This window comes from Salvelinus fontinalis, chromosome 14 (assembly GCF_029448725.1).
Source record: "Salvelinus fontinalis isolate EN_2023a chromosome 14, ASM2944872v1, whole genome shotgun sequence".
Classification (NCBI taxonomy): domain Eukaryota; kingdom Metazoa; phylum Chordata; class Actinopteri; order Salmoniformes; family Salmonidae; genus Salvelinus; species Salvelinus fontinalis.
Window position 1 is genome coordinate 48,366,139 of NC_074678.1, and position 24,542 is coordinate 48,390,680.

Here is a 24,542-nt window from a genome sequence, read left to right on the forward strand (position 1 = left end):
CAGCTCCTCTTCAACCTCAGGAGGCTGAAGAAATTTGCCTTGTCACTCAAAACCCTGACAAACTTTTAACAGATGCACAATCGAGAGCATCCTGTACGGCAACTGTACCGCCCTCAACCGCAAGGCTCTCCAGAGGATGGTGTGGTCTGCACAATGCATCACCGGGGGCAAACTACCTGCCCTCCATGACACCTACAGCACCCGATGTCACAGGAAGGCCAAAAATATCATCAAGGACATCAACCACCTAAGCCACTGCCTGTTCACACCGCTACCATCCAGAAGCCGAGATCAGTACAGGCGCATCAAAGCTGGGACCGAGAGACTGAAAAACAGCTTCTATCTCAAGGCCATCAGATTGCGAAACAGCGATCACTAACACAGAGAGGCTGCTGCCTATATTGAGACCCAATCACTGGCCACTTTAATAAATGGATCACTAGTCACTTTATACAATGCCACTCTAAAATAATGGCAGTTTAAAAATGTTTACATATCTTACATTACTCATACCACATGTATATACTGTATTTTATATCATCTATTGCACCTTGCCTATGCCACTCGGCCATCGCTCATCCATATACTTATATGTACATATTCTCATTCACCCCTTTAGATTTGTGTGTAGCAGATTGTTGTTGGGGAATCGTTACTGTTACTGTTAAATATTACTGCACTGTCAGAAATAGAAGCAAAAGAATCTTGCTACACTCGCATTAACATCTGCTAAGCATATGTATGTGACAAATAACATTTTATTTGATTTGAAAATGGAACGCAGAAATATCTAATTTACATAAGTCTCCACAACCCTCAGTCAATACAAGTTATCATCACCTTTGACAGCAATTACAGCAGTCTTTCTGGCTACATCTCTAGGGGCTTTACACACATTGATTGTACAATATATATACACTACCTTTCAAAAGTTTGGGGTTATTTAGAAATGTCCTTGTTTTTGAAAGAAAAGGGAAAAAATGTGTCCATTAAAATAACATCAAATTGGTCAGAAATACAGTAGACATTGTTAATGTTGTAAATGACGATTGTAGCTGGAAACGGCTGATTTTTAATGGAATATCTACATAGGCGTACAGAGGCCCATTATCAGCAACCATCACTCCTGTGTTCCAATGGCACGTTGTGTTAGCTAATCCAAGTTGATCATTTTAGAAGGCTAATTGATCATTAGAAAACCCTTTTGCAATTATGTTAGCACAGCTAAAAACGGTTGTGCTGATTAAAAAAGCAATACAACTGTCCTTCTTTAGACTAGTTGAGTATCTGGAGAATCAGCATTTGTGGATTCGATTACAGGCTCAAAATGGCCAGAAACAAATAACTATCTTCGGAAACTTGTCAGTCTATTCTTGTTCTGAGAAATTAAGGCTATTCCATGCGAGAAATTGCTAAGAAACTGAAGATCTCGTACAACGCTGTGTACTCCTCCCTTCACAGAACAGCGCAAACTGGCTCTAACCAGAATAGAAAGAGGAGTGGGCAAGAGCAAGAAGACAAGTACATTAGAGTGTCTAACAAGGACTTAGAAATGTCCTTGTTTTTTAAACAATAGTTTGAGAAGAAGTCCTCAACTGGCAGATTTGTTAAATAGTACCTGCAAAACACCAGTCTCAACGTCAGCAGTGAAGAGACGACTCTGGGATGCTGGCCTTCTAGACAGAGTTGCAAAGAAAAAGTCATATCTCAGACTGGTCAATAAAAAGAAAAGATTAAGATGGGCAAAAGAACACAGACACTGGACAGAGGAACTCTGCTTAGAAGGCCTGCATCCCGGAGTCGCCTCTTCACTATTGACGTTGAGACTGGTGTTTTGCTGGTACTATTTAATGAAGCTGCCAGTTGAGGCGTCTGTTTCTCAAACTATTGTTTCAAAAACAAGGACATTCCTAAGTGACCCCAAACTTTTGAACGGTTGTGTATATTTTTCATATATATATAATTCTTACGTAACTGTTGATCAATGTACATCAAAATATATGCACCTTGATAAAGGTGCAACTGAAAATAGGATCTGTCTTACAACATTGTAATAAACTACAAATGCCCTAGAATAGAATGGAATAAGTAGAAACCCTCCTCCCCATCCATCCCTACATTAATATTACTGTAATTCATGTTAAAAAAAAATTATAGAACAGTTGCACAGAGACTGGTATTTAGCACATTTTATTAAAACTTTTAATAAGCGTATCACAAATATTTAGGCTAGCATAAAACCAATTGTGTCATTATATTTCAAACCATACAACTATATAATGCATATCATGTAGAGTTGTATTTTAGCTCAACATGAAAAAAAACTTCTGGGATATGAAAAATCTTTATGTACCTTTTTAGATTAACAAAATATTAAAAAACAAAAACAAAAATCCTAAATAGATCATTATTTTTTATTAGTAACCAATGTTTCAGATAGATTGTGCATACTGCTGTATCTATTTCACAGGGATATCGAAAGGCTTTAAATTGGGTTGCACCATATTTTCAAATTAAACTTTCTGAAATTTGACCTTTGAAGGGACAATTTCCCAGATGCACAGGCGTTGTGATCTATGATATGATCACAAAATCAATCTGAACGTCATTCATGGCAGCAATCACTCATGGGACCAATATGTGATTTGGCACAGATTTCATCCTAAACATAATAATGAAAGGGATGAATGATGAATGATGAGCAATACGTAAACAACATGATCTTGCACTTTTCATTTTGTGTGTATCCATAGAAGGAATGGCTAGCATACTGCTGTTTCCTCCTCTTTTTGGCTCTAACATGAGATATTACGTTATACAAAAAAAGAGTGAGAGAGACAGGGAAAGTTCCAGAAAAAGGAAAGCATCAGTAGTCCTCAGCTGGAAGAGAGAAACAGAAAAGGGAGGTGTTACCCATGGATGAACCAGCTGAACCAAGCCAATGAGGAAGAGGAGCATGCGATCCCATCCAATCATATGAAGATCAGAAAACTAAAACAGGAAGTGGTATCATGCAGGCATGCAGTGGCAGTCAGACGGACGATTGCTTACTTTCTATCGTTAGGATGCAGGTGCTGGCAGCGGTGCCTCTGCTGTTGACAGCTTTGCACATGTACTCTCCCTCATCCTCAGGGAAGGTCTCTGGCAGGTAGAGGCAGAATGTCTCCCCTCTCTCTATGTACTGATAGTCCTCACAGTCCTGGAGCATCTCCCCCTCAAACCACCAGGTCACCTCCGGCTTGGGCTCCCCGGTGATCTTCACCGTGAACCGCACTGGCTCGGCATCCACCACCGATTGGTTCTTCAGGGGCTTCTTAAACCACGGAGCCCCCGACCTGGCGTGGTCCTCCTCATCCTCATAGGCTGCCGAGCCATTGATGATGCTTCCCTCTTCCTCCTCCTCATCTTCCCTTTTCTGCCAAAGACATGACACGTGATATCACAATTTAGATTTTTGGAACCCCTCCCCCTCTCACATTACCACTTCGGGCTGAACTGAACTGTCATGCGTTTTTAGAATGTCATGCGTGTCAAGGATGCCCACAGTTTAACAACGAGAAACCCGATGATTGAACCCGATGAAAGAGGGATTTACTTTTTGGAGAGCGGCGTCAATCTCTTGCTGCTCGAACTGCATCCTCTGCAGCTTCTGTTCCTCCACCCTTTTCCTCTCCTCCTCCTCTCTGGCTCTGGCCATTTGTTCAAACCGTGCACGCATGTCCACCTTCTGTCTGAACGGAGCCTCCTCAGCCCCCTTCTCTGTGTCCTTTTTGCCTTCATCATCCTCCTGAAAAAACAGCCCTCACAAGTAAGTGATTTCAGAAGAACATGATACAGACCAACACGTTGGCGTTCCTAAGCGATTCTGAAGGACCATGCTCAAATGTATACCTCCTGGATCCGCTCTTCTTCCCTCTCTTTGATTTCCTCGTCTACGGCCTTTCTCTTTGCTCTCACGTCCTCAATCTTTTTCTGGATCTCCTCGTCTTTCAACTGCTTGATCTTCTCAAACTTGGACTTGAGGTTCTTGGCCTGGATGGAGCCGGTCCTTTTGAGTTTCTTCAGCTCCTCATACTCCTTACTCACTGTATCAGAGCACTCATTCACTTCATCCTTTGGGAAGAAGCACATTGAACTGATTAGTGAAGAGGATACGATCACAATAGAAGCATACAGTAAGCTCCAAAAGTATTGGGACAGTGACATCTTTTTTTTTGTGTTGGCTCTGTAGTCCAAACACTTTGGATTTGAAATGGTACAATGACTATGAGGTTAGTGCAGCCTGTCTTTAATTTGAGGGTATTTTCATCCATATCGGTTGAACCATTTAGAAATTACAGAACTTTTAGTACATTTTAGGGGATCAAAAGTCTTGGGACAAATTCACCAATATGTGTATTACAGTAGTCAAAACATTAGTATTTGGTCCCATATTCCTAGCGCACAATGATTACATTAAGCTTGTGACACTACAAACTTGTTGGATTCATTTGCTGTTTGTTTAGATTGTATTTCAGATTATTTTGTGCCCAATTAAAATTAATGGTCAATAATGTATTGTGTCATTTTGGAGTTTATTTAACTTTTATTGTTAATAAGAATAGAATATGTTTCTAAACACTTATACATTAATGTCAATTCTACCATGATTACGGAAAGTCACAAGCTTGTGGTAATCATTGCTGCTAGGAATATGGCACCAAATACTCAACTTTTGACTACTTTAATAAACATATAAGGGAATTTGTGCAAATAGTTTTGGTCCCTAAAATTGGGGGACTAAGTACAAAAAGTGCTGTACTTTCTAAACAGTTCACCCGGTATGGATGAGAATACTCTCAAATTAAACAGTCTGCACATTAACCTGATTTTATCATTCAAATCCAAAGTGCTGGAGTACAGAACCAAAACAACAAAACAACTGCTACTGTCTCAAGACTTTTGGAGCTCATTGTAGGTCTCATGGTTTAAACTGTATGTACCAAGCGTCTCAGAGTAGGAGGGCTGATCTAGGATCAGGTCCCACCTGTCCATGTAATCTTGGGATTGTGATCTAAAAGGCAAAACTGATCATAAATCAACACTCCTACTCTGAGACGCTTGATAAATACGGTCCCTGGTTCTCCTCGTCTTGTCATCAATCTCTGCAGTTGGTAGTTCCATGCCAATATCCATGAGACTTCCCATGTGGGTTTTAGTTAACAGCATTGTGAGACTGATACCATGTTGATGACTGACCTCTCCCATCTCTTGTCTGAGCTGCTCAAACTCCAGTTTCTCCTGCTCCCTTTTCATTTTGCGCGCCTCCACCTTGCGCTTCCTATCGGCTTCCTCCTTCAGCTTCAGCAGCTCCTCGAAGTTCATCTCTAGTTTCCCAGGGTGCAACGCTTCCTGGGACTCACTCTTGAACATCCCTTCCTCGTCCTCGTCTAGCACCTGGCGGAATACAAACACAGAGCATGGTGTCATTTGACATTTCACTCGAAACCAATCAGAATCAAATAGCACAAATAATCTTTAATCACAAATCAATCGTCATATCAGCTTCCAAAAGCAATTTAATCCACCGGTTTAACCCTCCCAGAATGATTCTCAAACAGTGAAGCACCCAATGAAAAGCAAAGCTAAGCAACATAGTCACATTGAACAGCAAAGCTAAGAGAACCAAATCACATTGATCTTCTCATCAGATACTGTAAAAAGCCCTAGAATGAGATGAAGATTTTGAATCTCGTTCTAGTAAGTCTTTCAACATCATTGTAGAATCAGCCCAAGTAACCAGGACACACTATTACACACTGACGGGGAGCCACTTTTAAAGCAAGCCAGCAGTGTTAGTTTGCCTACGGAATATCCCATTCATACAGACCATTCACATCCATGCATAACCTTTGACTTACAATAAGAACTTACAGTATTAGCAGTTCATGGGAAACACTGTGTTATTTCTTCTCAGTCAGTGTACAAATACAATTGTCATTTGAAAGTGAAAATATCTTACTTCTCCATCTTGATATGAAGTCTTAGATTTTTCCCGATCCAGGGGGCTCTTTAAGAAGATAATTTGAAAGTAGGAACAGCAGTGGCAAGTGTGGTGTTTCAGTAACGTTACATCATCATGTAGGATTAATCCATGTCCTATTATAGACCAATTAGAGATTGAGTTCTTACATTAAATATAGGCTACCTCAAATGTTAATGTTGGGGTTAGTTTTCAGTAGATTGGTCACACTTGAAACAAACTATAACTTAAAATGAACTATGGGGTCATACTAAAGCCTTCGTAAGGCCTACACAAATAATTTATTAGCAAATGTCATTTGTAGTTTGTTTAAAGTGCGAGCATCACATTGGATGTGCGCTCAGATGACACGGCTCAAGCAGGGTTCAAAATATCGCACAGCGTGAGAAACTGAAGGTATTCATCTGTGACATACACACGCAAAACAAGTTACAAAAAGTAACTCACTGTGGCTCTAATCATGATGAAAAAACAGGAATAAATGATTCATCAAAATAATTTCAATCTTTTCACATGCTCCTTCTGAACCTAGCCTACTATAACATACATGTTAGCGCAGGGCTTCATAAGCAACATGCTGGTGCTGCCTGCAGAGGTATGTTCATAGAGATCCTATGATTCACAAATGTATTGTTTTATACCATAGTTATACCATATTTGATCTGTTTCTAAAAATAAAAAAATCCGGGCAAGATGGCAGATTTTTTATCATGTTGCTAAGATGCCAAATTCCTCTAGTGAATTGTAGGTTCTCTATGGGTATGTTACCCAGTCCTACCATATTCTTGCGGGCCTCTGCGAAGACCCTCTTCTCCTCCTCCAGCCTCCTCTTGGCCTCCTCCTCTGCTTTCTTCTCCTCCACCTCTCTCCTCTGACGCTCCTTGTCCTCGAAGCTGATGCACAGCTTCCCTGGCTTGCTGCCCTCCAGGTGCAGCATGGCCAGCAACACCTCATCGTCATCATCCACTATCTGGAGAAGGGGACAACAATGAAAGAGCTCAAACTAGTGTCTGACATCTCTGGGTGGGATCAGTATGAAAAAGGAACTCTAAACACAATGACCAGGCTAGGGGCTCTGCCTGGTCCCACATCAGTTTGTGCTGTATAGCCATCTCCTATGACAAGGCAATGACCATAGGAGATGGCAAGACAGCACAAACAGATCTGGGATCAGGTGAAGTGACCATTATATTACTCTCACTGACCATGCTTTTCCTGGCCTCGGCGAAAGCCCTCCTCTCCTCTTCCATTCGTCTCTTGTACTCCGCCTCTGCTGCCTTACGCTCATTCTCTACCCTCTGTTTCTCAAGCTCTTCGAAGCTCAGCCTTAGTTTACCAGGCTGGATCACCTCTCTCTCGCCCTGAGCTCCTTGTGAGTCCTCCTCATCGTCTCCCTGCAAGCACATCAACTTCCAAAATCACACAAGGCACAAGGCTGGGAAGTATAGCTCAGTTGGTTAGAACACAGCGCTAACAACAACAACAGCACAGGTTCAATCCGGGAAGAGCCTCAAAGCACCTTATCGAAGCTTGATTGTACGTAGCGCTAAATAAATGCTACTGTTAAGAATGCATTGGCTGTTTTATACAGGTTTTTTTCCCGGGGTGTTTTCTTGTTCAGAAAAGGTGGATCGTTTTAGGCCTCATCCCATGTTTACGAGATTATGTTCACCTTTATAACTACATTATACACACCAACATGCAAGCTCTGACAGATTGAGATTGCTTCTTTAAAAGTCTTATCAAGACCTAAAGACGGCACAAGTCAACTTGACACTTCAAAAGCACAAGAGAAAAGCTCTGCAGGACGTATGAAGGGGATATGCAGGGTTGGTACAGAATGGCCACGCTGATAATTTACCTCCAAGGTTTACAGTATCTAGCAAGTCGGAAATATCTCAGCTCTCACAAGGAAAGTACAGGACATTGAAACGTAATGTGCTAATAAGCTAATAAGGAATGAGCTAATAATGTTTTATAAGATCAGTCACCATTTCCAGCTTGGCCACTTCGAAGGCTTTCTTCTCCTCTTGCAGACGTCGTTTAGCTTCCCTCTCAGCCTGCTTCCTCAGCCTTTCCTGCCTCTCCTTCTCCGCCTCCTCAAACGTCATCTTCAGCTTCCCAGGAATCACCTGTTCCTTCTCCGTGAGTTGCTCCTCATCCTCATCCTGCGTTGACAAAGACAGTCTACCTTAGAGACCACCATATCCACATGAAGTATTGACACAGACAGAACAGAACGGCTGTCATGAAAGATGAGATTTTCCTATTTTCCTAGAAACACCTACAGTGTCTTGCAAAAGTATTCATCCTCCTTGGCGTTTTTCCTATTTTGTTGCATTACAACCTGCAATTTAAATAGATTTTTATTTGGATTTCATGTAATGGACATAAACAAAATAGTCCAACTTGGTGAAGTTATATGAAAAAAATTACTTGTTTAAAAAATGAAAAAATAATTACAAACGGAAAAGTGGTGCGTGTATATGTACTCGCCCCTTTGCTATGAAGCCCCTAAATAAGATCTGGCGCAACCAATTACCTTCAGAAGTCACATAATTAGTTGAATAAAGTTCACCTGTGTGCAATCTAAGTGTCACATGATCTCAGTATATATACATCTGTTCTGAAAGGCCCCAGAGTCTGCAACACCACTAAGCAAAGGGTACCACCAAGCAAGCGGCACCATGAAGACCAAGGAGCTTTCCAAACAGGTCAGGGACAAAGTTGTGGAGAAGTACAGATCAGGGTTGGGTTATAAAAAAAGATCTGAAACTTTGAACATCCAACGGAGCACCATTAAATCCATTATTAAACAATTGAAAGAATATGGCACCATAACAAATCTGCCAAGAGAGGTCCGCCCACCAAAACTCATGGACCAGGCAAGGAGGGCATTAATCAGAGAGGCAACAAAGAGACCAAAGATAACCCTGAAGGTGCTGCAAAGCTCCACAGCGGAGATTGGAGTATCTGTTCATAGGACCACTTTAAGCCGTACACTCCACAGAGCTGGGCTTTACGGAAGCGTGGTCAGAAAGAGCCATTGCTTAAAGAAAAAAATAAGAAAACATGTTTGGTGTTCGCCAAAAGGCATGTGAGAGACTCCCCAAACATATGGAAGAAGGTACTCTGGTCAGATGAAACAAAAAATGCTTTTTGGCCATTTGAAAACGCTGTGTCTGGCGCAAACCCAACACCTCTCATCACCCCGAGAACACCATCCCCACAGTGAAGCATGGTGGTGGCAGCATCATGCTGTGGGGATGTTTTTCATTGGCAGGAACTGGGAAACTGGTCAGAATTGAAGGAATGATGGATGGCGCTAAATACAGGGAAATTCTTGAGGGAAACCTGTTTCAGTCTTCCAGAGATTTGAGACTGGGACGGAGGTTCTCCTTCCAGCAGGACAATGACCCTAAGCATACTGCTACAGCAACACTTGAGTGGTTTAAGGGGAAACATTTAAATGTCTTGGAATGGCCTAGTCAAAGCCCAGATCTCAATCCAATTGAGAATCTGTGGTATGACTTAAAGATTGCTGTACCCCAAGAGACTTGCACCTGTAGTTGCTGCAAAGGGTGGCTCTACAAAGTACTGACTTTGGGGGGGGGGGGGGGGGGGGGAATAGTTACGCACGCTCCAGTTTTTAGTTTTTTTGTCTTATTTCTTGTTTGTTTTACAATAAAAAATATTTTGTATCTTCAAAGTGGTAGGCATGTTGTGTAAATCAAATGAACCAAACCCCCCAAAAATCTATTTTAATTCCAGGTTGTATGGCAATAAAATAGGAAAAATGCCAAGGGGGGTGAATACTTTCGCAAGCCACTGTAAGCTGTTCCTTTGTCCTACCAAAGCTACTTCTCTGTGGGTTGCTCCTCATCCTGCTTTGATATAAACAATCTACACTTAGACCCCCATATTACCACAAATTATTGACACAGACAGAATAGATTTCATTAAAGATTTTCCTTGAAACACTTAAGCTCATTCTTTGTCCTGTGGGCTGACATAGACCACCATATTCCCATGAAGTATTGTATTGAAGTATTGACACAGATTGACATGGATATAATGGCTTTCATGAAATATTCGATTTTCCTAGATTTCCTCCTAAAACAGCGACGCTGCCAGTCCTGCCAAAGCCTATTGGAGAGGTCCTCCTCAGCTCACCTGTACACCCGAGCGCCGCTTGGCCTCGCGGAAGGACTGCTTGTTCTCGTCGTAGCGCTTCTTCTTCTCCTCCTCAGTCCTCCTCTTCAGCTCTTCCTCACGGTTCTTCTCCAGGTCCTCAAAGTTCATCTTGATCCTGCCCGGAGGTCGCGACGGCTTCGATGGCACCACGCGGACCAGGATGCTGTCATCTCCCTCCTGACATAAGTGGACAAAAGCCATTGTGAGAAAAATAAATTACATTTAACATGAGATAAGATAAGACAGTACTTTATTGATTCCCAAAGAGGGTTTAGCACATAAAACATCAGCAACACAAACCATTTCCTGGTCTGTGAACTTGACAAATGCTGAAGTAATTGTGTATAACCAAGTAATGGGCTAAAGCTATGTTATACATTATGAAATTACTAGTTGATACCTGCCTATGTTATGTCAAAATAGAGAGAAAAATCCCCACTAACAAAACACACACACACAGAGAGAGAGAGAGAGAGAGAGAGAGAGAGAGAGAGAGAGAGAGAGAGAGAGAGAGAGAGAGAGAGAGAGAGAGAGAGAGAGAAGCTAACAGCCCATAAAAGAGAACATTCTTTCGCCTAATGGCCACCATTTTCAATGGGTCAGTCTGTGAATGTCAGTCCTAAAATAGGAGGGGGGAGGGGGGGGCTAATTTAGTCAGCGGTGTGGGAAACAGTTGCCAGTCACATGTTGTCTATACCTGGCAGTGTATGTGGCTCATGCAGCAGCAGAACTTGTAAGCCCGGCTGCCCAATTGTTTATAGCTCATTCGGTCAGTACTGGCTCAGGTTAAAGCTACCTCCCACCCTCAATAAAGACTTCCCCAAGTTTTTCCTCACTACTATACAGTAAAGGTACATGCAGTAGGTTGCAGTGAAAGGAGACAATGAAGATTGAAGTCTATAAAGCTTTCACCATGTTCAAGAAACAAATAGATCACTGGAGTAGAACTAAGATCAACAACGTGTGTACAGTAAGCACTGAATACAAGCAGTAGGCATAATGCTTCCTAGTACTTCCTAGTGTGTGTTGTCACTTTATCGTATCTAGGTCAACATACATTTGGAGAACTGGCTTCGGTCCAGTTTGGCATGGTTATAGCTACAGCTAGCGTCAATGCATAACACGCCATTGCAACTAGCGCTGAATGCCTTCGAAGCATCAATTTTGTTTGTGATCCATTCTAAGGGTACTAAAGCCACTACGTGATGACTAGTGAGGAAAACCTTGTTCAACTTGACAGATACACCCAAAATTCATAGCATATGACCTGAATATGTGTTCTCAGAGCTGCTGTGGCTTGCAGCTCCACTGGACTCCACTGCAGGATTTCCCTCTGACCTGCACCAACTGTTAGCCTTTCAAATGGCACTTAAAATAACTCATCTGGGTGGCAGCTGAGGATTACCTGACTGATTACACATAGATGGAGGCCAGTTCCTCAATAGAGGCAGCGACTGAGCAATCCAGCCCTACTGTCCCACTTCCCCTATAGCACATGTGTCAAACTCAAGGCCCGCGGGCCAGATGTGGCCCGCCAGGTCATTTTATGTGGCCCGCGAGAGCTTAAAAGTTTTGAGTGTCTAAAAATAAATACCAAAAAATAAATTAAGAGCGTGCTTTGACCAAAAACTACATTCCCACAATGCCTTTCGACTACGCTAGCCACGGCAGTGTCCATGCCAACGAGTGGAATTGAGATATAAATAATGATCCCAAAATGTCCAGAAAGAGAAAAGTTGATGCAGACGGAAGACTGTTTCAAGAAAGATGGGAAGGCGAATACTTGTTTGCGCTTCAAGGAGAAAGACCGGTATGTCTTTTGTGTTACGAGGCGGTGTCGGTTGTCAAAGAGTACAATCTGCGTCGACATTTTGACACCAAACACGGAGCTAAGTACGCTAAAGCTAGCCTTCAAGAAAAGCAACAAATTGCCCAAGAATTAAAAGGCAAACTGCGGTCGCAGCAGAGTTTGTTCATGAAATCCACAGCCAAAAACGAGGCCGCGGTGAAAGCTAGCTTCATTGTGGCTGAAGAAATCGCCCACGCTTCCAAGTCTTTTTCAGAGGGAGCGTTTTTGAAGCAGTGCATGCTGAAGGTCTGTGAGCAGGTGTGTCCCGACCAGTTACAGACTTTTAAAAATGTCAGTTTATCAAGAAACACCATCGTCGACCGAGTGAAGGAACTAGCAGAAAATCTTACAACACAGCTGGCCGAGGAGACACGCAGCTACACAGCTTTTTCATTAGCTGTTGATGAAAGCACAGATAACACGGACACAGCGCAGTTATCAATTTTTATTAGAGGCGTAAAGTCGGACCTCTCTATCACTGAGGAGCTGTTGGATGTGGCTGCAATGCATGGGACCACGACGGGACAGAACATTTTTGATGCGGTAGAGAAGTCCGTAAGTAAAAATGCATTGCAGTGGGAAAACTTGGTAGGATTAACTACAGACGGTGCACCGGCAATGTGTGGAGGAAAAGTGGGCTTGGTTGGACTAATGAAGGGGAAAATGCAAAAAATGAACTGTCACACGCCTTTGATAACGTATCATTGCATTATCCATCAAGAAGCTTTGTGTGGGAAGGTGCTGGGGATGGAGGACATTGTGACCACAGTCATGAAAACAGTGAACTTCATTCGGGCGCGTGGCCTGAATCACCGTCAGTTCCAGCAGTTTTTGCTGGAGATGGGCTCGGAACACGGGGATGTGCTGTACCATACAGAAGTGCGGTGGCTGAGTAGGAGCAAAGTCCTCAAGCGATTTTTCGAGCTCAGGAAAGACATTGCTCTTTTTATGCAGAGTAAAGGAAAACTCATGTCTGAACTATCAGATCCAAAGTGGATGTGTGACTTTGCTGTGTTGTGTGACATAACCGACCATCTCGCCCAGCTGAATCAGAAGCTGCAGGGACGCAAACAAGTCATCACGCAGATGTCCGACACGATCACGGCTTTCCAGCGTAAATTGGACTTATGGATGTGGCAAGTGAAACAGGACAATCTTGTTCACTTTCCTGTTTGTCAGAGCATGTCAGCCTCATTTCCCGAGACTTTTTCATGTGCTCAGTTGGCTACCAAACTGAGCTGGTTAAAGACTGAGTTTGATCGGCGCTTCTCTGACTTCAGAGCACAACAGTCTGGCTTTGACATCTTTGCCAATCCTTTCACCACCGATGTCTGCACTGCACCCCAACACCTTCAGATGGAGCTAATTGAGCTTCAAAGCGACAGTGGCCTGAGAGCAAAGTTTCAGGATGCTACAATCCAGGACTTTTACCGTCTGCTGCCTCCTGGTTTGATGCCACAGCTTCGACTTCATGCTGCCCGTGTTCTGTCCATGTTTGGGAGCACCTATCTGTGCGAACAGTTTTTTTCCATAATGAATCTGAACAAAAACAAGCACAGATCACGCCTCACGGATGACAACCTCCATGCTGTTCTACGCATTGCCTCAGCACAGGACCTAAAACCAGACATTGACACACTGGTAACGGGAAAACGGTGTCAGACATCTGGTCAGAAAACACACAGGCAAGCATTTTTTTTTAAACTTAATTAAAATATAATAAAATGTAATTCAACCAAGAAGAAGAACAGTTAAACTGTGTGCAATTTAATGATTGTGCTTGCATTTTGTTTTGTGTTTATCATTTTCAGAACATGATCAATCGATAGTAGAGAGAGAATCCACTTGGTGTGTTCAAGGACAGGCAGCATCTCCTCATCAAAGACTAACCGAAAAACTTGACCAATATAGTTGTGAACTGAGTCAACCTTTATTTTGGTATTTTTAGTTGATTACATATTATTTATGTGTAGCTGCTGTAGTAATTATTTAATGTTTGCAGGTTTATGTGTGTATGCAGACAAATTGTCATCAAACCATCAGTTGGGTGCACGGCTGTGTGCAGCCTTTTTTTGTAAAATGCTACATGTGTCATACATGTTCTTTGCAGCTAAGTTTTATGTTATTTTTCTTTATTCACTTGGACAGTTTGATCCTTCATTAATGGAGTTATGTGGGTTTTCATAAGCTGACAAAATTTAAAAGGATTTATGTTAGAGCTACAAGCAAACATATATTTTCTATGCAACTGTAATTGTCACTTGAATAAGTTATAATAAATAATGAGTTATTTAACATTAAGGAGGAGTTACATTTATTTTACATTACATTCGATTACATTTATAAGTTACATCTGGCCCTTTGAGGACAGCCATTATGCTGATGTGGCCCTCGGTGAAAATGAGTTTGACACCCCTGCCCTATAGGCTACACTACAGTATACCTGGAAGGAATCCCACAAGTTTACCTCTGCAGCTTTCTTGGCCAGCTCCTTCTGCATCTTCGCTTTCTCCATGATGTCCTGGGTGGCGCGCTTCTTCCTCTCCTCCTCCATCCTCTTCCTCTCCTCCTCCTGTCTCTGCTTCTCCATCTCAGCAAACTTCCCCTTCACGCTACCTGTAGAGTGTAGAACCCACATGTAGATGATGATGAAGATGAGACCACAGCACAAACAACAGGGCCGTGTTCATTAGGCATGCAACGTTTTAAAACGTTTTGCAACTGGAATTGAAAAGGAGTGTTCCTTATTGGATGAGTCCAGGTAGTCCCTCCCTGTTTCAGTCCGTATCCTTAGGTTTGTTGCCAAATAAATTTGCCCCATGGGGTGAGATGAGAATTAGAACAGAGCCCTCTTCCTCAGCCCTCTCCCAGCCCACCTGCCCTCCTCTACACCCTCAACAATACCCCCATTTCCTACCTGTGATCTTGGGGACGTAGGATTTCTCTACCTTGGCTGGCTTCACCTCCTCCTCCTCATCACTGGAGGCGAGTAGTTCTTTTATCTGTGGTGAATCAGAGGGAAAGCTTTGTTGAGAGGTTACCGGTTTATCTGGGATCATCTGCTTTGCACGCTCAGGAGCCATGCTGGTCCCAGCAAGTTCTCAAGCCCCTAATCCTGTGTAATTACACATGCATGTGACCTGCAGGGAGGCCTCTGATTGGATCATGTGGTTGTGACATGGGGGGAGATCAGCATGTAGGCATCCCGTCTCAGAGAGTTGCCTACGATAGTACAGGGTGTTTTCTTCCCCCCTCCTGAGTATCAATGTGTTAATCCCTCGTATCGGACATTGTTTGTTTTACCACGCTGCATCCTGTGATACAGCTTGTGATAAAGGACAACATGCATAAAATGCACAATTGATTTAGTACATTATCAGTAAAAAATGTTTTATAATAATCACTCTAGATGGATAAAAGCACAACCCAAACACAACTATAAGGTATTTCAATTAAATAGGTGTGATTTTTCTGCACACTGTGGTTGTTGAGGCTAGTGCTCCATACCATGCAGGTCACAGTTAGTTGGGGTTATCTCTGTCTTGTTTGACCTCCGACCTGTTGCTTCCTGCGATTGTATTCCCTCTCCTTGACATACTGCTCCTTCCTCTTTTGGTGCTCCTCCTGGCTCCTCCTACTGTTGCGCTCCTCCCTGGCCTTCTGCATTGCCTCAAACTTGTTCTTCACGTCAGCCTTACCAATCTGGGGCACGTAGCTCCTGGCCACCGGCTTTTTAAAGCGCAGGAGTCTCTGGAGAAAGATGAAGATACAAGTGTCAACGTAACATTTTTGTAAAGAATTGGGAGGTGTGCTAAGGGAAAGCTTCATAGGAGTGAGATCCATAGGGCTGAGAGTCTAAGGACTCAAACACATTTTGAATAGTGCTATTCAGTTGAACGTTGCAGACACTTTATGAGCAATCTACAGGCACACTCCCTAATGTAACATCAGTAATTGTCTCAACCACCTACTATATTTCATATTGAACATGTCCAGAAGTAAACCTTATTATTAAGTAAGCTATTACATCAACTCCAACAGGATAAACTCACAGATATGGCCGTGCCTCACCTCTTGTTTCAGTGCCACTTCCGATATGTTCTGTAACTGGTCTTCCTCTTCTTCCTCTTTTTCATTGTCCATGTCATGAGCCACACCATTTTGTGCCACCTCATTCTTGTCCTTCCTCGATCTTGACTTTTGCATTGGCTCGTCCTTTGCCGTATCATTTTCTCTGTGCTCCACCTCACTCATGTTGTGTGCCTCGTCTTCCTCGTCCCCTTCGGGCTCTGTGTGAACCTCGTCCTCTTCGGTGTGAACCTCTTCCTCATTCTCGCTAAGTGCCTCATCATGCTTGTCATGTGGGGCATCGTCCTCTTTGTGTGCCCCAAGCCCGTGCCACTCGGTTGCGACGTCGCCATGCGCTTTAGCATTCATATCGGGTGCCACGTCACTCATGTCGCGTGCCACATCAGCCGTGTCGTATGCGACATCAGCAACATTCTGTGCCACCTCAGTCATGTTTGCCCCACTCTGACAAATTGACAAGGTCCTCTTCAAATGTTACCTGTCAAAAAAAGAAAGGTAACATTACGGTATCGTACAATAACAACCTATTAATCTTCACATAATCATTTTATGATTTTTTATGCATATCGCTTTAACAATTTTATTAAGCTCCTCTGCCCCATATTCAAACTTACTCCACCAAAAAATGCTAACTAAATGTAGTCTCATTCTCCTCAACCATCATCAAAGATGTAATGGTATGACAGATCTACCAATGATGGACTTCAGATTGAGCTAATTGAACAAACTATATTGAATAGGCAACAATTTTACAGGTAAACATTACAAATTGCCCTTTCTGAAATGTGGTGTGGTAAATGACTAGCCTATATGGACTTCAAGAATGTGTGTAACTTTGAATATCTGTAATTGTTTTACTACCCCACATATTACACTGTAAAGCACTTTGTGGCAACTACTGTAAAAGGGCTCTATAAATTACATTAGATTGATTAATTAATACTCTGCCTGCACAATATCACATTATAAATAAGCACATTTTCTGAGCATCTGAAGTCTTGCGAGTGTCTGTTTGGGGAGGCAGGCACCTCATGTCTGCTGCAGTTTAGGGGAGGAAAGGGTTGCCCCCCCCCCCCCCCCCCCAGTATGCTGAGCCACAGCACAATGTGCAGGGTCAGAACGCTAAGTATAGCCCACTTGTATGTCCAGGCCATGTGATCATGGCTATTTCTGATGAGTGATATGCGGTGGGACAGAGCTAGCGTCGGCAGCCGCATGTCGCCCAACAGACCCTTGACAAAACGGCCAGACTTAATCCCAGACAATCGGATGAGCAAGAGATGTTTGGGCCATAGAGTCATCAGACACTAAAAAGGTTACTGTTGCACCGTGTGTTAGAAATCTAAGCTTGGCATCCAGCATGGCTATACATTTTGAATCTGTTCTCATCAATTCACTTGGTAATAATAGTGAAGTAAACAGTCAGGGGTTTGCGGTGAACAAAGTGCAGTGCAAAGTACTGCTAAACATGTTTGTGACCAATACGATTTGATTTGATTTGAATAAAAAGAGATAGGCCAACAAACACAGTGTCATTGATTAGATTGATTGATGGATTGAACGCTTGAAAGGTAGGCCTAAATGTACCCAATGTTGGCCAAATGTTGATTACGTGTTGTACAACATTTTGTCAGAAGGACCACCTGTTGCAAATTTGACTTTGAGTTCAAGTTCAGATCGATTTCCCATTACACACCTGATAGACAGCTGTGTTGGCACATATCACATCAACTACTGTGAGTACGACAACTACTATGACGTTGATGGTATGGATTACCGGTCTGAGAGTAACAGGTAATTAACTGGATTCTTACAATATATGAATAACCCAAGGCTTCTTTCTACAAATCGTATCTCAACCAACACACCATTAGACTGGGATCAGTACATCTGTGGATTTGGTCATCAGAATACACTGCCCTCTTCAATCCAGCTGTGATAACCAGGCATGATAATAAAGGTTGATAATTCATGTAAATGTAAAAAATAAAATGATACCCTTTTTATCGCAAAATTGTCTCTTTGCATATCACAAATGGACACTAATCCAAATGATGCAATATTGGGATGCAGTGAGCAAACACAAAGCTCAAGTCACCATCTCTCTACAAAGAAGTTACAAGCCTTTGCTGAAACACAAATACCATTCGAAAAATATAATTCCAGGCATATTTATAGTATTGTTGAAGCACTTCCATATGGTATATAAACTTAAGTAGCCTATTGTATCAATCATGACCTCATATTGAATCATTTGGAGTATTAGATATTGGCTAGAGGAATAAAAAGTTAATACCCTAAAAATGATCTACAGTCTATTGAATCACAGTTACACCCATGAATACTTTTCTTGACCCCACATTTCATGCAAGGATTTGCCTCGAATAACTTGAACTACCATATCATAGTTAACCAACACATTTAGGCCTGGCAAGTGAAGTCCTATTTTGGTCTAACAGTATATACTCAGCTGCCACTAAATACCATGACAATGTGCTAGAAGAATCTGTGTGTTCAAATCAAAATAATCTGTGTTTTAAAAGAACATATCTCGATTTCGTTGATGTTTGGTCATGTTAGACTGACATTAAAAAGTAAGAGTACCAAACTAACAGAATATTTTATTTTACAGCTATACAAAACATGTTTTTGTGTATTTTTTGATACCCAACAGCTGAATGACAAAGCAAAGTCAACTAGGCCTTACTGAAACATTACTTTCAATATTTCACCTTTTTTAATTACTAAATTATAGTTTGCCTAGCATTCTTTTTTTCATTTACATTACAAATCTCAATTTAAAGATCAACAATTGAGGGGCAAATTTGAATCTCTCCCCAACAGGTGAATTTTAACATCCACATAACACACATTATCTTCAACTAAAGTCTTGCAGGGAAAAAAACGTTTACCTGTTTCAGTGTAATATCCTCCTTATCATAGGAATTTTCTGTACAAATTGTGGATCAAAACAAAAGTAATGTCAAGATGAGAAATCCCAACTTGTCAAAGCACGGAGATGTGTGCGCCCTGGTCACTGTCAGACGACTCAAAGTCGAATGGGTGAGGTTACATATCCGTAACCAGCTTCCATAAAAGTACTACTTTTGCCGCCCAACGCATTCCGCGCGCGCCAGCTTCAGCTGTCGCCTCAAATACGCATGGTGCTTTCTGCTCGCTCAACGCAGATACAGCTGCAGTTCTCTCAGCCAGTCTCCCTGAATATGTTTTTATTTGTCAAATGATATATTCCCTGCCATTATAACAACATTGCGTGAGTTAAGGAAGGTTACATTTAATAAAGGATTTACCATTTCTTGGCATGTTGTCTTTCAGCAATTAGGCTACTACTAGTCCTATGATTGACCCTTTTCCACCAGAACATACAGATTGTCTATTTATTTTATTTTTACTGACAGTGTGGTAGGCTCGCTATTTGAACATGTCCAGTGGAGGCTGCTGAGGGGAGGACGGCTCATAATAATGTCTAGAACGGAGCGAATGGAATTGCATCAACTGATGAGTTTGTTGTATTTGATACCATTGCACCAATTCCACTCCAGCCATTACCACGAGCCCGTCCTCCCCAATTAATGGCGCCACCAACCTCCTGTGGTTTAGACATAAACATGTGTGAAACTTGCACAATACTGAACTCATCATTAGGCCTATGTCAAATGCAAAAAATTGTGTTTACGTGAGAGACTGGCTCAAACTCATGATAGGATATGCCTACTTCTCAGGACGGCTTCCAAGTTCCACTGTTCATCCCTAACTTTTATATGGAATACATTCATGATCAGCTCAGGACACAGCCGAAGGTTGCAGGTACCCTGGTGGTTAGAGTGTTGGGCCAGTAATCAAAAGGTTGCTGGTTCAAATACCTGAGCTGACACAGTAAAAAAGCTTGAGCAAGCCACTTATCCTTAATTTGCTCCAAGGTTGCCATACTACTATGTCTGACCCTGGAAAACAACACATTTCACTGCACCTATCTGCTTGTTGGTGTTGAGAGGCAGGGTGGCTTATCTGTTATGAGTGAAAGCAGGTTGCCTTTGTTTTCCCACTGCAGCCCAGCAATAACCCAAATATCACTGTCACTGTGCTATGCAATGACGACTAGCTGCCTAGGCTACATATCAGTGTCTCAAGGGCCATACAATAACAGGTTTACAGTCTTACTTTGTCATATAATAACCCACATATTCCATATACAGTATCAGTCATTTAGGGTCAAGCATTACCATTCTGTATGATATTACTAACCCCACTACTCCTCATAGTAGGCTGATGCCTCTGAAGTATGATGAGAAAGTAGTGTTCACCAAGGGCAAAATTGTGGTGTAGATATTGGGAGGGACGAACAGTAGCCGGGGGGTCCTCCCCTGGAATTGTTTTTTAGATTTCCTGCAATTTCCTCCCATCCTATACAGTTTGGCATGACTTATTAGGCTACTGTTGTTTTTTTTGAGGGGGATATGGAGGGGTATTTTGAAAACACAGTATAAGTGGAAATAACACTTCAAAAACCCCACCTCAAATCTCAACAGACTGTTTAAAAAGTGCTCGCTATTTCCTCATAGAGGATGATGTCAAATCAGATCAAATCAAGTCACATTTTATCGTGACATGCTTCGTAAACAACAGGTGTGGACTAACAGTGAAATGCTTGCTTAGAGAAATAATAGAAAAGTAAAACACGTAATAATAAAAGTCATATTCATAATAGATACACAATGAGTAACGATAACTTGGTTATATACAAGGGGTACCAGTACCGAGTCAATGTGCAGGGGTACAAGGTAATTGAGGTAGATATGTACATATAACTAGGAATAAAGTAACAGATAGTAAACAGTAGCAGCAGTGTTTGTGATGAGGAGGATGAGCTGGCCAATTAGCATTCTACTCGCATGAATATATTTTACGACCGGTATACCATTCTGTTGTTGGGGTAAGCCCACACCATTTCAACACAAAAAGCTGCTTTATAACATACTTAACTACACTTTTTTGAAAGGAAAACTATTTCACCCATATTGGAATTAATTATAGGTCATCTTTCATAGAAATCTGGAAACACTGGATAGTTACTTTAAAGGTCGACTTGGGTCAAAAACACAAAAAGAACTGCTTTAAACTGTATAACTGATCAATCCACCATCATACCAGGTCATTTAATGATTACATTTATTTTTTGATGAATAACATATTTGGCTACAGAAGTGCCATTTCTTACCAATCTCTACAGCTTCCGTCCAAAAACAAATCCTGTGAAATGACGTCAACACGTACTGGAGGAGTTACTGGCTGGCTAAAGTGGCTAACGAACTAGCTTCGTTCGTCACGGTGCGCATGACCAGAACGACACATCGATGAACGACCAAAGGCATACCTAATTTCTGTTTGAAAATTGAAGAAGAGAAGAGTTTTAATTTTTTTCTTTTAAGCAAATTTCCTGCAATTCTAAACATTCGGCCATTGCTTATGACGCATTCATATACTATCTTTTGGGGGATTTAAAAAAAACGAACAGGGGGGGGATTGACCTATTCTGAATATTGTAGCAATTTTAACCTATGGTGCTCACCATGGTGAAGGATGTAATAGAAACCCTGATTCAGACACATTTGTCAGCTCTTATCAGTCTCACTAATGGCAGTCTTGCAGCTGCTGACTCACTGGCCAGTCTGGCCTCTTCTTCACACAGGGCATGCCACTGGAAATCATTAGTAGCATGTTTGTGAGCAGTACACTGGCCAATCACAGGAATGTATCATGTATCATGGCGCCGGAGAAGATGGCTGACGTTTTACGTGCGCCTAACCAATTTGGCTTTTAGTTCGTTTTTTTGTGTTATTTGTAACTTATTTTTGAACCCATTCTGTACATGATGTTGCTGCTACCGTCTCCTATGACCGAAAATAACTTCTGGACATCAGAACAGCGATTACTCACCACGAACTGGCAGAAGCTTTTTTTTTCAATTAACAAGTACGACGAGCCCGATGTGAAGGACATTCTGCTTTCCCGGGAACAGGCCCAAATCCCCGTCATTTGCATGAAGAGAAGATGGAGAAAAAGAGGACAGAGGTCGGGCTACCTTCTGAGAATTCATAGGCGATCGAATAAACCCCCACTACAGTGGCTTGCGAAAGTATTCATGCACCTTGGCATTTTTCCTATTTTGTTGCCTTACAACCTGGAATTAAAATAGATTTTTGGGGGTTTGTATCATTTGATTTACACAACATGCCTACCACTTTGAAGATACAAAATATTTGTTGGGGCGAAACAAACAAGAAATACCACAAAAACACACAAAACTTGAGCGAGCATAACTATTCACCTCCTCAAAGTCAATATTTTGTACAGACACCTTTTGCAGCAATTACAGCTGCAAGTCTCTTGGGGTATGTCTCTATAAGCTTGGCACATCTAGCCACTGGGATTCTTGTCCACTCTTCAAGGCAAAACTGCTCCAGCTTCTTCAAGTCGGATGGGTTCAGCTGGTGTACAGCAATCTTTAAGTCATACCACAGATTCTCAATTGGATTGAGGTCTGGGCTTTGACTAGGCCATTCCAAGACATTTAAATGTTTCCACTTAAACCACTCGAGTGTTGCTGTAGCAGTATGCTTATGGTCATTGTCCTGCTGGAAGGTGAACCTCCGTACCAGTCTCAAATCTCTGGAAGACTGAAACAGGTTTCCCTCAAGAATTTCCCAGGATTTATTCTTATTCATTCTTTCAATTCCGACCAGTTTTCCAGTCCCTGCCAATGAAAAACATCCCCACAGCATGATGCTGCCACCACCATGCTTCACTGTGGGGATGGTGTTCTCGGGGTGATGAAAGGTTTTGGGTTTGTGCCAGACATAGTGTTTTCCTTGATGGTCAAGAAGCTCAATTTTAGTACTTTCTTTCATATGTTTGGGGAGTCTCCCACATGCCTTTTGGCGAATATCAAACGTGTTTGCTTATTTTTATCTTTAACTTCACTAGAGTAGGGGGCAGCATTCGGAATTTTGGATGAAATGCATGCCCAAATTAAACTGCCTGCTTCTCGGGCCCAGAAGATATGATATGCATATAACTGGTAGATTTGGATAGAAAACACTCTAACATTTACAAAACTGTTAAAATAGTGTCTGTAAGTATAACAGAACTGATTTGGCAGGCGAAACCTGAGAAAAATCCATTCAGGAAGTCGTTTTTTTTGTTGGTTTTGTAGTTTTCTATTCAATGCCATTACAGTATCCATTGACTTAGGACTCGAATTGCAGTTTCTATGCCTACCACTAGATGTCAACAGTCTTTAGAAATTGTTTCAGGCTTGTATTCTGAAATATTAAGAAGTAAGAGCAGTCTGAATGAGTGGACCCTAAAGTGTCGCAGAGCTTTTGAATGCGCACGACCGAGAGAGTGCGCTTCTTGTTTACCTTTTAAATTGACAACGTTATTGTCCGGTTGAACTATTATAGATTATTTAGGCTAAAAACAACCTGAGGTTTGAATAAAAACATAGTTTACATTTAAGTCATTTAGCAGACGCACTTATCCAGAGCGACTTACAAGTACATACATTCATACTTTTTTTGTTTGTACTGGTCCCCCGTGGGAATCGAACCCACAACCCTGGCGTTGCAAGCGCCATGCTCTACCAACTGAGCCACACGGGACCAGTATGACATGTTTCTATGAACTTTACGAATACAATTAGGATTTTTTTGTCTTCCTGTTTTGACTGCGTTTGAGCCTGTGGATTACTGAAGAAAACGTGGCGAACAAAACTGAGGTTTTTGGATATAAAGAGACTTTATTGAACAAAAGGAACATTTATTGAGTAAATGAATGTCTGCTGAGTGCAACCATATGAAGATCATCAAAGGTAAGGGATTCATTTTATCTCTATTTCTGACATGTGTAACTGTTCTACTTGGCTGGCTACTGTTTGTAATGATTTGGCTAGGTTCTCAAATACTCGTACGGTATGCTTTCGCCGTAAAGCATTTTTTAAATCTGACACCGTGGTTGGATTCACAAGAAGTTAATCTTTAAACCTATGTAAAATATGTTTTGTTTTCTGAATTTATATAATGAGTATTTCTGTATTTGAATTTGGCGCCCAGCAGTTTCACTGGCTGTTGAAGAGGTGGGACGCTACCGTCTCACGTGCCCAAGAGAGGTTAAGCAATGGCTTTTTTCCGGCCACTCTTCTGTAAAGCCCAGCTCTGTGGAGTGTATGGCTTAAAGTGGTCCTATGAACAGATACTCCAATCTCCGCTGTGGAGCTTTGCAGCTCCTCCAGGGTTATCTTTGGTCTCTTTGTTGCCTCTCTGATTAATGCCCTCCTTGACTGGTCTGTGAGTTTCGGTGGGCGGCCCT

At 41.9% G+C, this 24,542-nt stretch overlaps 2 protein-coding genes and 1 non-coding gene across 5 annotated transcripts; 1 reads left to right on the forward strand and 2 right to left on the reverse strand.

The window, feature by feature from the left end:
• Window positions 1-2,195: 2,195 nt before the first annotated feature.
• Window positions 2,196-19,227, reverse strand: LOC129811048 (nexilin-like). Of its 3 annotated transcripts, XM_055862159.1 has the most exons (15): window positions 19,067-19,227; window positions 16,137-16,632; window positions 15,624-15,815; window positions 14,983-15,067; window positions 14,533-14,681; window positions 10,196-10,393; window positions 8,014-8,190; window positions 7,228-7,416; window positions 6,801-6,992; window positions 6,002-6,049; window positions 5,239-5,436; window positions 3,892-4,113; window positions 3,596-3,787; window positions 3,052-3,415; window positions 2,196-2,880 (listed from the first exon to the last, which is right to left on the reverse strand). In XM_055862159.1, exons 2-15 carry the CDS (start codon window positions 16,584-16,586, stop codon window positions 2,867-2,869), a joined length of 2,670 nt encoding a protein of 889 aa, XP_055718134.1. In that variant the 5' UTR covers window positions 16,587-16,632; window positions 19,067-19,227; the 3' UTR covers window positions 2,196-2,866. The 3 variants fall into 3 exon arrangements, with proteins under 3 accessions (XP_055718134.1, XP_055718133.1, XP_055718135.1); XM_055862158.1 differs by lacking the exon at window positions 2,196-2,880 and having other exon boundaries at window positions 3,017-3,415; XM_055862160.1 differs by lacking the exons at window positions 2,196-2,880; window positions 6,002-6,049 and having other exon boundaries at window positions 3,017-3,415.
• LOC129811049 (general transcription factor II-I repeat domain-containing protein 2B-like) lies at window positions 11,712-14,366 on the forward strand. The gene is made up of 2 exons (XM_055862162.1): window positions 11,712-13,750; window positions 13,877-14,366. Exons 1-2 carry the CDS (start codon window positions 11,934-11,936, stop codon window positions 13,881-13,883), a joined length of 1,824 nt encoding a protein of 607 aa, XP_055718137.1. The 5' UTR covers window positions 11,712-11,933; the 3' UTR covers window positions 13,884-14,366.
• Window positions 19,228-23,762: 4,535 nt separating the features above from the next.
• trnaa-ugc (transfer RNA alanine (anticodon UGC)) lies at window positions 23,763-23,838 on the reverse strand. Its single transcript has one exon. It is a non-coding gene; the product is annotated as a tRNA-Ala (tRNA).
• Between the last annotated feature and the right edge of the window lie 704 nt (window positions 23,839-24,542).